Here is a 13,220-nt window from a genome sequence, read left to right as displayed (position 1 = left end):
ATATTTTATTTATTTATATTTTTCTCCAATCTTCTTTTATGTATCCCCTTCCTTTTAGTTTTCCCTGTTGTAGTTTGAAACAAATATCAGATATCATGTGATTTTGCCCATAACTACTATAGAAGATACCTTTAAAAATAAGGATTTTTTTAAAAGTATAAACAGCAATGAGACATTTCTTATCTGGTTAGGAGGTTGTGAGAGACAAATAGGTGAGAATTCTACCAATGCATATGTAAAGGATCTTTACTGGGATCCCACCGAAGAGTCTTCGTGCCTCAAGTCAATCATGTATAAAACATATTCTTTGATGGGCAATTCAGCTGTGCTGAGTATTACTACTATTGCTGATGAAAAAAGTCCAAATTAAAAAGGAAAATGTGAGACTTATGAAAGACACAGTATAGAGCTAGTCCGCTACAGTGAAATAAACAAATATGGATATGGACTCAAATAATCTGGGCTAAATGCACACTCTTCCACAAATTTAGCGTGACTTACACTTTTGAATTTCAATTTCCTTATCTGAAGCCTAGGTACAAATTCCTCTCCTCTAATGCTTATGGAAAATACAGTTTTCCCTTTCATAAATTACTTAGTGAAATATCCTGAAACGCTATCCAAATCACCACTTTCCTCCCTCCTGCAATAGATATAACTCAAGAATTTGCGTCAGCCAACTTCCCAGTATGAAGCAAAGCCTCTCCTTCCTCCTACCAATGATTGGGTCATTCTGTTGGACAGCAGGAGCTATTTAAACACTCCAGCAGGAACTCACGCATTTTTACTTTGTAGAAGTCCTTGACCGCTTCACTCGCTCATTCTTGGAATAGATTTGGTAATGACTTTTGAAGACCTCAAGAGCAAGACCATGAAGGATCAACCTGATCAGAAGCCAAATGGAGAAAAAGCTAAAGGTACCAGGGGTGGATAAATGTGTACAAGGGCAGGATTAGCTTAAAAATGTAAACTAATTGGATACAGGATTAGAGGACTAAAACATCCAAGTATAGGAAGACATTAAAGAGCTAATCACATTTACTTAAAAGGAAAACAAGTCAGATATGATGGTGATAACAGAGGTGATGTGATGAATAAACGAACTTGATCTGAATGAGGATGTTGTGGAGAATGATGACTAACTTCTACTGAACGCTGGCAACAGGCTTGCTCTATGATATTCATTTTACATGCATTACATCTCTAAATCTTCACACCTTGAGATTAGGGCTACTGTTACCTCCCTTTCATAGAGGACTGTCTGGGGATCATGAGGATTAACTAAATTATTCAGTTTTATGCAGCTAGTAAGTTGCAGAGCGAGGACTGCTCTCTTAGAATATGGAATAAATATTGACCAGAGGGAAATGTTGATTGAAAGATGTGCTCAGATATTTTCCCCTAAGGCAAGGATTGGGCAATTATTTGCAAGACACAAAACTATCTTCAACTTCTTTTCTGCCAACTTGCCACACACATTCTAGAAGCTTAGTAACTTTCCAATCAGAGGATGAACCATATTCCTTCCTGTCAAAAATTTCTATTTTGTTTGTATCATCTGTTGAGTCCAATAGAAGTGCGTTTGATACATGAGAGCTCTGTGACTATATTTGAGCTTTGATTGATTTGGATCATGACACACTCACACCGGAACTTTTGTGAGTGTGATGTTCCAAATCATGTAGCTACTGATTGGATTCAAGACCTATGTTTGGAGCTTAACATCTGTGTGATCTCAGGCAAGTCACTCAATGTTCAGTTTCCTTATTTGCACATAAAGGATAACATTAGCAGTGCCTTACTTGCTTATCTTACAAGGTGAGGAGTCCAAATCCATTACATGAATGTTTTCCTCTGGAACCAGTAATATCTGTGCTTTTTAAGTGGTGGGACACGTAATCAGATATCCATACATCTGTGAGCTACATTATTTATTCATTTTTGTAATAATGGGGAATTTGTCTCTTGTAACAAGAGGGCTACAGCCGGTATGAGTGTAGGACATGATGTTAATATGAATCAAATGAATACTGAGGTTTCATTCCTGTTTTTCCTTGGTCACTGACTCCAACTTCAAGGTAACTTTAGTGGAATAAAAATTGAACAGAACAAAACTGTGTCTTAGTTCTTTGAGGCTATCTCAGGCGATTAACTGACCAGAGGTTTATTTGCTTGGTGTCTGACATCAATTTGTGGTACATTACTTATAACTGTGTGTGTTGCTGAACGCGAGTTCATGTGCCCTGTGCACAGTGAGGCCAAATAAACCGAAACATTGGAGTGTGGAGCACAGAAAGGTTTATTGCAGGGCTGAGCGAGGGGGACAGGTGGCTCACGTCCAAGAAAACCTGAACTCCTCTAAGGATTTCAGCAAAGCATATTTAAAGGCCAGGTGAGGGAGGGGGTGGCAGATACATGATCAGCTTGTGCACAATTCTCTGATTGGTTGATGCTGAGGGAACAGGGTGGTCAACATCAGCAATCCCAAGATGCCAGAAGGTCTGGGGGCCATGTGCTCACAATCTTCAAGTAGTTAATTTCTTCCCTTTGGTGGTGGTTTTTAGCATCTGAAAAACTCGGGAAATATGCATGAGATACTATTGTCTGGGTCCTTCAGAGAGGAGCTACAGCAGAGGATATGGGGGAGGGTCTGTCCCAGGAAGGCCCCCCAGGGTCCTGCTATGGTTGTGTGTCTGTGTTAAAAAACATCAGCCTCTCTGTCCTGTAGAGGAAGTTAATCCAACCAAGCTGGACTGAGGAGACTCATTATGGGGAGAGAGGACAAAGCAGAAGCTTTAGAATCAGAAATTTAGAATCAAATATCTGGTATGGAATCCTGGCTCCTAAATTTCATCAGTTGTGTGACCACGGGTAAATTGCTTGACTTCTTTAACCATCCATATGTCTCATCTGTAAATGTGGGTGATGAATTACTTGCAGAGCCATTGGGAGGACTAGAGGCAACTACTGCAAAACGCCAGGTACAGACAGGGTCCAAAGAATTGTTTGATCGCTTGCCCCCATCATTTTTGTCTTTCTGATTCTATCCCTGTCACTCTAGGTCTTCATTATCTTTCCTCTCGGAGGTGGCGCCCTGTGGCTTTGACTCTGGGGACCCTGTGCCTGGGGTTACTGGTGACCGTTATAATGCTGATAATACAACGTAAGTGCTGAAGCAGGGAAAAGACGGAGGAACAAATGAGAGCGTGTACACGTTTTATAAGCTTGTTGCATAGCAACTGTAAACAGTCTTGATTTCGATACATTGTAGGCAAACTTTTTAGAGTGAGTGGAAGATGAATGGGTGTATTTTGCTCTTCCCTCAGAGAGATTGAGACGTGCATGGGGTGAAGATTATGAATAGTAGGTTTTTGTTTGGTTTTGTTTTCATAACTTCCTGGAGAGAGCCTGTTTGCCTTCCAGAATAATGAGGAAGAAAATAATTTGAAGTTACTAGTCCCTAAGATCATCTGAGGGACCCCAAAGTAAAAGAAACTTCATTTAATGTTGAGTGTTAATAGAGATGATTAAGTCCCAATTTAAAGTTAAGAAGCCAGAAGCGCAGCCTTCATAAATAAAAGAAAACATTCTTTAAACTTATAATATGGCCAATTTAGGAAGGAGGAGATGTTAAGAGGATAAGAAATGGAAAGAAAATGGTGCCAGTCATCCATCTAACCCACCTATGTATTTAGGTGGTAGATCTGAGTTATGTAGGCTTCTAGAGTCCAGGTTATTAAGGTCTTTGATTTGTTTCTCAATTTAGGGTCGCAAACTACATACTTTTTTCAATCTATGAACACTTTCAATCTGTAAAGCCCTTTCTAATGATTGGGAGGAGAGCCCTTGACTCAGTGGTGGTGATTTAGAAGACTCTTCTGAGGCTCTGACCCCTTTGCAACAGGGTCAAATCTGGCTTTCATGTCAGGGGATCTACTATGCACTGAACCATCAAACTTCCAGAACCGAGACACTGGACCCTTACCATTTGTTGCCTGCTTGATTTCACAACCTTCCTTCCATGTCCACACTTCCTAAAAATAAATCCAAAAATAACAAACTAAAACTCAAAAAATGTTTTCAGACTCTTGTGACACAGTAGCTTAAAATATTCCGGTGGGAGGGTTTCTCAAAAATGGGGTAAGTGTCACAGTTTTTGAGTAAAATTAGGAAGTCTGGAAGTATAGAGAGATGAAAGCAGAATTAAGGCACAAATAAGGTAAATCATTAGTGACAACGCCTACGAATAGTCACTGAGTCTGGCTGGGGTCTCCCTTAGATTGTCTGTATTGTATTTACGCTACTGGATATAAAATTTTTCTTGTGACTCCTTTTAACTTGTGTGTGACCATCAATAGCAAGGAAAATCCTTTTTTCCCCTAAATCACAAGTATCTGTGATTGTTTCCAGTGTTAAAAAAATATTTCAGGAATATCAAAGAACTTCCAAATCCTTAATTTCTAAGCCAATTTGGGTCATTTTGCAGTAGTTTATTGCCAAAGCAGACGGTTTGATTTGATTCTTTGATTTCCTCAAACTCCAGTGGAGGCACTTTTGTTGGGGATTGGAAATGGAGTCTTAATTCAGTTATGGCTTAGTATCCCAGGTGTCTGATCTCCTAAAGCAACAGCAAGCAAACCTTACTCACCAGGAAGATATCCTGGAGGGACAGATTTCAGCCCAGCGCCAGGCAGAAAAATTCTCCGAGGAGTCACAGAAGGAGCTCAGAGAAATGGTAGAAATCCTTGCCCATAAGCTGGATGAAAAATCCAAGAAACTAACGGAACTTCAACAACGGAAAATGAATCTCCAAGAAGCTCTAAAACAGGCAGCAAACTTTTCAGGTATGAGGGAGGGAGGGGTAGAGAGAGGTGGTGGAAGCTTCTTGGTAAATCTTAACCTTTTTTTGGAAATGTCTCTAAACACAAAATTGGCAGAATCATACATGTACCATTGTCCATTCATCATATTTTACACTGAAATCCTTTTTTCGTCATCCTCACCCTACCCTATGCCAAATTCTTGAGATAATCTGATTCAATTAACCGCACGTATTGGTGGATTTAAATGTTCCTTCCTCACAAGAGCCTCCTCTTTTTAATATTCTAGCTTTGAGATTTTTTTTCTGGAAGAACCCTCCCATCCTTACCCTTTGTACAGATTCTCATCTTTTTCCATTCCAGTGTGTCTTAATCATTGATTTCTTTTCCTAAGGGGTCTCCCGTGTTCCAGGGACCCCTTTCCTCTTCATTGGCTTTATTCTGTGGCACTGTTTCTTAAAGTGTACTGCATCAATTTAACTTGAATGAATAAAAGTAGGCTAAGCTTGTAAGTGTTGAGTAGATGCTTCAAATCAGACGAAAATCTGAGGGGCTCAGGAAGTTAGTGTCTATGAGTTGATTTTAGGTGATGAAATGAACTCAGACTCTAGGAGGCAGGTAGAAATCGTCACAGCTGTAACAAGTAAACGATGATGTGAACTCTGATATTATTACAGAAGTAATTTGTATTATTTAGTTCTCTACAGTCCATAATTACAGCAGATATGTGCTTTCAGTCATGGGGAGAGTTAAATGTATGAGATGGAGTTACGTTCAAAGGTACAGGTACATTGCAAGAGCGCCGTATTCTTGGCATTGGAACTGACCGCCAATCATAAACAGAGATTTCTCCAGCTTCGTGCTTGCACAATTCACTTGATCTCAACCATGTGGTTTCTTTAAATAAAGATTATATAATAATCGTTTCTAGATAGCCACCTTTTATTTACTAGGTGAAAAAATTGAAACCCAGATAAGTTAAATGGTAATAAAGCAATAAATAGTTTTGTATAGTTTTGCCTTTATAAATCCCTCTAATGGGTACAAGGTTATTTAAATTTCCAAAGTTAGCTGAAATTTTTAGGCAAATTAATTTTTAGCAAGCGTCAACTATGTATTGAATCTCTTGAAGGCAAGAGCTACTGAGGAAATAAAATAATACATCGCCTCAAAGAAGGCTTAAAAGAAGGAGGCTAACATATCAAGGCTAGGAGTGTTTATATAAGCAGACATAGGTACATACCAGCCATTGGCTTATTTCACAGGTGCGGCTGTAAAATGATTTTGTTTTTATCAGGCACATGGGATTAAATCTACATCATGGCTGTTTCAGAACCATCTCCCAGAGATGCCAAGTATGAACAACTAATCAAAAATAATAGGCAATATGTCTTGCTGGCAGATATGCCAAGTAACGTGTTCCATTCCTGGACGGTGTCAGATCAAGGCTAGTTAGTAGAGATGCCAAAAAAAGTACCCCCTTTTATCAAGCATTTTCTCAAAAATCATTAATAATAAAATATCATATGAAAACATATGCCAGTTTTCTCAACTTTGAGATGAGTTTTATCTTTCTCTCTAACTAGTCCGTGGTCCTCAGTGTAAACATAAAGAAGGAGAGATGCTGAGAAATCACCATACATGGTTTGCTTGAGGTCGTCCAGCTGGAAAGATGCGAGATCTTCACAGTAACAGGCTTGACATTTGAACACTGGAATTAGTGGTGGTTCTCAACATTCCACGTACAAAATTATCATCCACGTAGCTTGTTAAAAGTGGCGAGTTCCACATTTACCCTCAACCCCTGTATCAGAATGTCTTGAGGGACACCGAGAAATATTTCCTCAATTAATTCAAACTCCATCAGGAGTTTGAGAGGTAGAGTGATACAGTGATTAAACACACAGATGCTCCAGTTAGACTGCCCGTGTTCAAATTCCCATTTTCTCCATTTTTCAAATGAAGAAAATGAATGAAGCCTATCTCCTACAGACTATTGTTGTGAGGATTAAATAAGCTAATACACAAAAATTACTGTTAACCATTTTGGGCATGTAGCGGTTTTTGTGCTTGGTTACATTAAAAAAAAAAATTAAAAGAAACAGAGGTGGTCTGAATACCACATTTTGAGATTTGTCTTTTTTGCTTTTTATGGCTTGGAAAACCTGCACAGACTTTTCTTTCCTTATACATTCTTAACCAATACATTCTTTCCTTTGACGTAATAGGACGGCACTTGGCAAATGAAGAAGTAAGAAGCTTGTGTTCATTGCTTTCAAGCTGGCCTCGTGTATGCCTTTCCTCATTTACTTTCTCCTTTCAGAGTTCAGTGCCCTTCTACTCTGTCCTCTCTGATAAACCCATTCTTAGGAAATTATCTAATGCCTTTATGCCACAATGAAAATTGAAATTAAAACATTGCCTTTCTCAAGGATTTGGATTTTTCATTTTTGGTCGCAGCATAGAACCAAAGAGCTTTGTTCCCCACGAAAGAGATTCCACGTGCTAGTAACACACGGAAGACATGACGATGAGAGCGAGGAGGAGGAGGACGATTTCGGGGCTGTTTAAAATACCTGTAAACACACAGACTTTGCCATATTTTGCCTATCGACTAAGCCCTGAGTTGAGATTTTTGGGCTCCCCGAGAATTTTTCTGCTGAAAACGTCTCCCTATTCTCTGAAATCCTATTGAAATTGAGGTGCTCTCTTTGCATCAATATACTGTTCTCCCTAGAACAGCTCTGTCCAAAAGAAATACAGTGTGTGTTTCACATGCACCATTAAATTTTCTAGTAACTACATTAAAAAATGAAAAAGAAACATGAAATTATGTTTAGTGACGTATTTTCTTTAACCCAATATCTTGAAACATTATTTCAACACTAATCAATATAAGTGTTATTAATGGCATATTTTATATTCTTTTTTCATACTAAGTTTTCAAAATCAGGTGTGTATTTTACACTTAATAGCACATCTTAATGGAGACTAGCCACAATTTAAGTACTCAAGAGTCACACATGGGTACATGTCCAGAATCAGGAGACACAGTATTTAAGCCTAAATCCATCATTTAAAGATCTGAAGTTCTGAAATATATAAGCATATCTTTGGTAGCAGAATAGCTATTAAATATTACCCCCCAACTCTCACTTCCATAATTCCAAATATAACTTAAAAAAAATAGATCGGATTCTAAAATTGTATCCCAGCTCAAGCCCTGCTTTTTAACAGCTTTGCTTTTTAATTTAGTTTTCTAAAATCAGAATGCTTCATTTGTTTTTTCTTCAAAAAAAAAAAAAGTGTTTTTTTGGGGGTCTAATGCTAATTAAGAGGTGGTGTGCAGGTGAGCGTCCTGAGGGATGGACTGATTTAAGAATTGTAGAAATATTTTTACTCCGGCATAACTCACTGATTAGGTATACTACACTTCGTAGGTCCTTGTCCCCAGCACTGGCTCTGGCACGAAGAAAACTGTTACCGATTTTCCTCTGGCCCATTTAATTGGGAAAAAAGTCAGGAGAACTGCTTGTCTTTGGACGCCCGGTTGCTGAAGATTAATAACACAGGTGATCTGGTGAGTTTTTATGGATGTGTGTTGGGCGGGAATATTGGCTGACAGGGAAATAAATCAGGTTTAGGCCCTAGGTGAAGGAGCACTTCTTTGAGAATCAGAATATGTACCTGGTTTCAGGCCTAGTCTGGCCACTGGTTACAGCATGACCTTGGATGGAGAAGCTATGGGCTATCTCTAGGCTCCAGTGGACATTTCTATAAAAACCATCAAGAGAATGTCAAAGATCTCTTCGGGTCCTTCCGTTTTGTGAATCTAATCTAGAAAGTCCACGTCGACGCTGTCATCAACTCAGAAACGTTACTCCCTACAGGAATTCATCCAGCAAGCAACCGCCCATTCCAGTTTCCCGTTCTGGATAGGGCTGTCACTGAGGAAACCCAGCAACTCGTGGTTCTGGGAGGACGGCTCTCCTCTGATGCCCCACTTGTAAGTTTCCTATTCTCTGTTGAACCCACGAGTGAAGTCGCTGCCGCATTCCACACACTGTCCTCTTCCTGTTGGAGAGAAGCTCAGGGAATTTCTGAGTCTCCTTCTCCAGTTCTCTCACACAGGGACTTGCCCATTTACCCATCCAGGCCTTCTGAGTTCTCCTGCTCACTTTTATTACTAATTAGAAGCTTTAAGACAAGGCTAAGTGCCTGACACAAGGTGGAAGGAAATCTAATTTTTTTTTTTCTCCTCGCCTGCAGGTTTAGAATCCAGGGAGCTTTTTCCCAGATGTATCCTTCAGGCACCTGTGCATATATACAAAGGGGAACTGTTTTTGCTGAAAACTGCATATTAACTGCATTCAGCATATGTCAGAAGAAGGCGAATCTATTGAGAGCACAGTGAGTTTGAAGGCTCTGGAAGAAAAGGAGAAGAACTTTGAATTTCCTTCTGGAATTTAAGCTACACTTCGTCACTTAAGTGCAAACCAGGGGAGCCCTGAGAACTGTTGTTACTAGCTGAGGAACTGCTTAGCAGAGACTGGGGATCCGGCTGCTTGACACCTTGATGTAAAAAGTTTTCATTCTATTTCTTTCTATGTTAGTTCACGTATCTCGTCCCGAGGCTCCCTGCCAGCCTACACTGAAGTCCATTTTCATGTTTCTGTTGTTGTTTCTAAGAACTTGTTGCTTCACTCAAGGTCACAAAAATTTTCTCCTATGTTTTCCCCTAGACATTTTGTAGTTTCAGATTTTATAGAGAAATCTATAATTTATTTTGGGTTATTTTGTAAGTCATGTATGGGTGTATGGAAGTTTTTATTTTTTATTTTTTCTGCCTATGGACGTTTAATTGTTTCCACAACATTTACTGAAAAGTCTATTCTTTTTTCACTACATTGTCTTTGCACTTTCGTCAACAATTGTCCATACATGGGTGGTTCCGTCTCTGGACCCTCTATTCAGTTTTCCTTTGATCTATTCGTGTATATGTGTTGTTAAAACACCATCATGCTATTTTTGGGTTCTGTCGTTTTATAATAGATCTTGAAATCACATAGTGGTAGTTCTTCAATGTTGTTCTTTTTCAGAGTTATTTTACTTAATCTATGTCTTTGTATTTCCATCTTGATTTTTGAATTTGCTTGTCAATTTCTAAAAAAAAAACCTTTTGAAACTTTGAATGTGATTGCACTGAATCTATAGATAAACTGGGGGAAAACTGAATTCCTAAAAATACCGATTTGTTCAACTTATGAACAAGGTATACATCTCCATTACTTTGATGTTTCTTATTTTCTTTAAACAATGTTTCATAATTTTCACTGCAGAGATGTTTCACATGTTTTGTTAGATTATCATCATATCTTTCACATTTTCATGCTACTGTAGACAAATGTAAACATTTGTAATTTTTATTTCCAAAGTCATTTGCTAGTTTATACAATTATAATAAATTTTTTTATATCAACCTTACATCCTGAAACCTTGATAAACTCACTTATTTCTTCTAGTAATTTTTATTTTGTGTGTGTGTGGATTTCACTGGACTTTCTACATACTTAACCGTGTCGTCTACAAATAAAATTTTTTTTCCTTCCTGGACGTTTAAATTTCTTTTCCTTGCCTGACTTCATAGACTAGAACCTCCAGTACAACGTTGAATAAAAGTGGTGCAGGTGCATATCCTTACTTTGTTCTTGCTGGGAAATAAGCCATTCAGTGTTACACCATCAAGTATGGTGTAAACTGTATCTTTTTCATGGACGATCTTTATCAGTGTGAGAAATTCCCCTTTTATTCCTAGAATACTGAGAGGTCTTATCAGGAACAGGTATTGATTTGTCTAAAAGTTTCTATACCTATTGAGATGGTCATTTAGTTTTTCTCTTTTTGTGTGTTTTTAACATGGTGAATTACATTGAATAATTACAGAAGGCTAAGCCAACTTTGGGTTCTTGGGACATATTATCATTTAATATATGATTAAATCCAGTGCACTTAGACCTGCTAAATTTAGCTTAGGGTTTTTGCAACTATGTTTAGGAAGGATACTGGGAGGCAGTTTGCTATTCATGTAATAGCTTTCTCTGGGTTAGGTTTCAGAGCAGTATTCCTTTATGGCAACCTTCTGGGCAACTTTCTGGAAGATTTTGGGTAGAACTGGTACTGTTTGTTCATTAAATGTTTGAAACAATTTGCCACTGATGTCGTCAGGGCATGGGATTTTTCTTTGTTTTACAAGATTTTTAACGATTTTTACTGTTAAAGAGTCAGTGTCTTAACAGATGCAGTGCCAGTCAGATGACTTATTCTTGAATGAGATTTGGTAGTTGGTGTCTTTTGAGGAATTTGTCCATTTCATCTACGTTGTTTAACTTTTTTGCCCTAACATTTTTCTTCATATTTTCTTATTCTCTTAATATCTCCGGAGTCTGTAGTGATGCTGTTTCTTTCATTCCTGACGTTGTTACTTGGTGTCTTCTCCTTTTTTAAAAAAATCAGTTTGGCTATAAGTTTAAAAGAACAATTTCATTTTTCTTCTGAGGAAGGTTTTTGCTTCATTGAATGTACTTTTTTTGTAAAAAGTCAAGTCTATTACTTTTTTATTTTCTGTTATTAATCTCCCTTGCAATTGATACTGTTTCTTTCCTCTACTTATGTTTTAATTTGCTCTTTTTTTCTAGTTTCTATAGATAGAAGCTAGTTTGTTGAGTTTTTTTTTTCAAATATAGCCATATAGTGCTATGAATTTCCCTTTAAGCACTTCTTTAGTGATTTGGAACGAATTCTAATATGCTGTGTTTTTTTATTCACTCAGTTCAAAACACTTTCTAATTTTCTTTTTAATTTCGTTTTTTGATCCATTGGTTATTGAGAAGTGTGTTATTTGGTTTCCAAATCTTTGGGGATTTCCCAGAGATCACTATGCTATAGGTTTCCAATTTAATTCCACTGTGGGTAGAAAACACACTTTTATGACTTGAGTCTCTTAAATTTACTGAGACCCGTTGGTGATATTTTTATTTTTCTGAAGGACTTCCTTTATCATTTTCTGCAGTGAAGAGCTGCTTGTAAGGAAATTTCTCTGCTTTTGCATCTAGTTTGGAAATTTTAAGTTACTGAGCTATTAATCTGTTTTTTCCCCTCCTCGCCAGAATATCCCCCCCACCCCCAAACACACACACACACAACACACACTGCTCAGGGACTCCAACTGCATGTATACTGGGCTGCCAGAAGTTACCCCACAGCGCCTTAACGCTTCTTCCTTTCCTGTTTTCTTCCATTCTTACCTCCCTCCCTTTCCTGGTCCCTTCCTTTTCTTTTAAAATGATCTTGTCTGAGTGTTTCATTTTTGATAGTTCCCGTTGTTATATCGCCAAGTCCATTCATCTCTTCCACCGAGTGTCTGCCATTAATATCATATGGTATATGTTTCATCTCACACTTTGTGGTTCTCACCTCTAGGAGTATGCCTAAAAAAACACTTCCATGTCTCCATGGAGCTTTTTACACAGATGAAAATATGAAGAAGGTAGTAACTGTGTTAGTGTCTCTGCCTCCTGATTCTATTGTCTGAGTTGTTTTCTGTGATTTTATTTCTGATTAGAGTAGAGTTGAGCCTTGAGCAAGGCGGGGGTTAGGGGCACAAGCCCCCCAGGCAGGCGAACATCCGTGTATAACTTTCTATCAGCCCTCTGTATCCTTGGCTCCAACCATGGATGGCGTGGTACTATAGTATAGATATAGTGGAAAAAATCCGTGTATGAGTGGATTTAGGCATTTCAAACTCATGCTGTTCAGGGATCTACTGTATAATTGACTGACGATATTATATTAAGTCAATGCTAGATAATTTATGTTCCTATAAATATTCCAGAGTTTGATTGTGAGAGATATTTAAGTTACAAGGAAACCACGTGATGTTCCTGGGTATTGCATTTATGATTATCCGGCAGTACCAAAGAAGTTCTCAGTCTGGGGTTAGCTAGTCTCCATTATGAAGGAAATATTTTCTGAGTATTCTGCCCAAAATACTCCATAATAAACGATGATTTTTTCCCCCCAGTCTTGCTGTTGGGAAAAGGCACTGTTCCCTGCCGTGTGATCTTGGGTGGTACTTCCTGTATTCATTTTTGGTGGCTCTGTCTCCAGTCCCTCTGGTGATGCCCCCACGCACACGCTCTGATCTGTAGCTGGTCCTCTGCGGATCTCTGGCTTCTCTCTCTGTGAAGCTCTCCTCCCTCTTGTCCTTTCCTCTGAGCTCTTGCTGCCTTTGTCTTTCTCATTTCGGGAGTTTCCCACTTACGTCCTCAGTTCCCCTTATGCATGTGTGGCCCGTGAACTCTGTAAACACGGCGAGCTGGGGCAACCATGGCGCTCACCTTG

The 13,220-nt window shown here is 38.6% G+C and overlaps 1 protein-coding gene across 1 annotated transcript; it reads left to right on the top strand.

Annotated features, from left to right (window-relative positions):
• The first annotated feature begins 777 nt into the window (after positions 1 to 777).
• OLR1 (oxidized low density lipoprotein receptor 1) lies at positions 778 to 10,475 on the top strand. Its single transcript, XM_010986190.3, has 6 exons — positions 778 to 917; positions 3,062 to 3,163; positions 4,599 to 4,844; positions 8,261 to 8,400; positions 8,711 to 8,826; positions 9,090 to 10,475. The coding sequence occupies exons 1-6, from the start codon at positions 842 to 844 to the stop codon at positions 9,232 to 9,234; spliced, it is 825 nt and encodes a 274-aa protein (XP_010984492.1). The 5' UTR covers positions 778 to 841; the 3' UTR covers positions 9,235 to 10,475.
• Positions 10,476 to 13,220: the final 2,745 nt, after the last annotated feature.

This window comes from Camelus dromedarius, chromosome 25 (assembly GCF_036321535.1).
Source record: "Camelus dromedarius isolate mCamDro1 chromosome 25, mCamDro1.pat, whole genome shotgun sequence".
Lineage (NCBI taxonomy): Eukaryota > Metazoa > Chordata > Mammalia > Artiodactyla > Camelidae > Camelus > Camelus dromedarius.
Note: the sequence above shows the minus strand (reverse complement) of the source record. Positions and strands in the feature narration are given on the sequence as shown.

What these genes read in the sequence shown, in the direction of transcription:
- OLR1 (XM_010986190.3), top strand. Translation starts at nt 842, where the DNA reads ATGACTTTTGAAGACCTCAAGAGCAAGACCATGAAGGATCAACCTGAT. An exon ending in TATAATGCTGATAATACAAC is followed by an intron (nt 3,164 to 4,598) that starts GTAAGTGCTGAA and finishes GTTATGGCTTAG; the next exon opens with TATCCCAGGTGTCTGATCTC. An exon ending in ACAGGCAGCAAACTTTTCAG is followed by an intron (nt 4,845 to 8,260) that starts GTATGAGGGAGG and finishes TACACTTCGTAG; the next exon opens with GTCCTTGTCCCCAGCACTGG.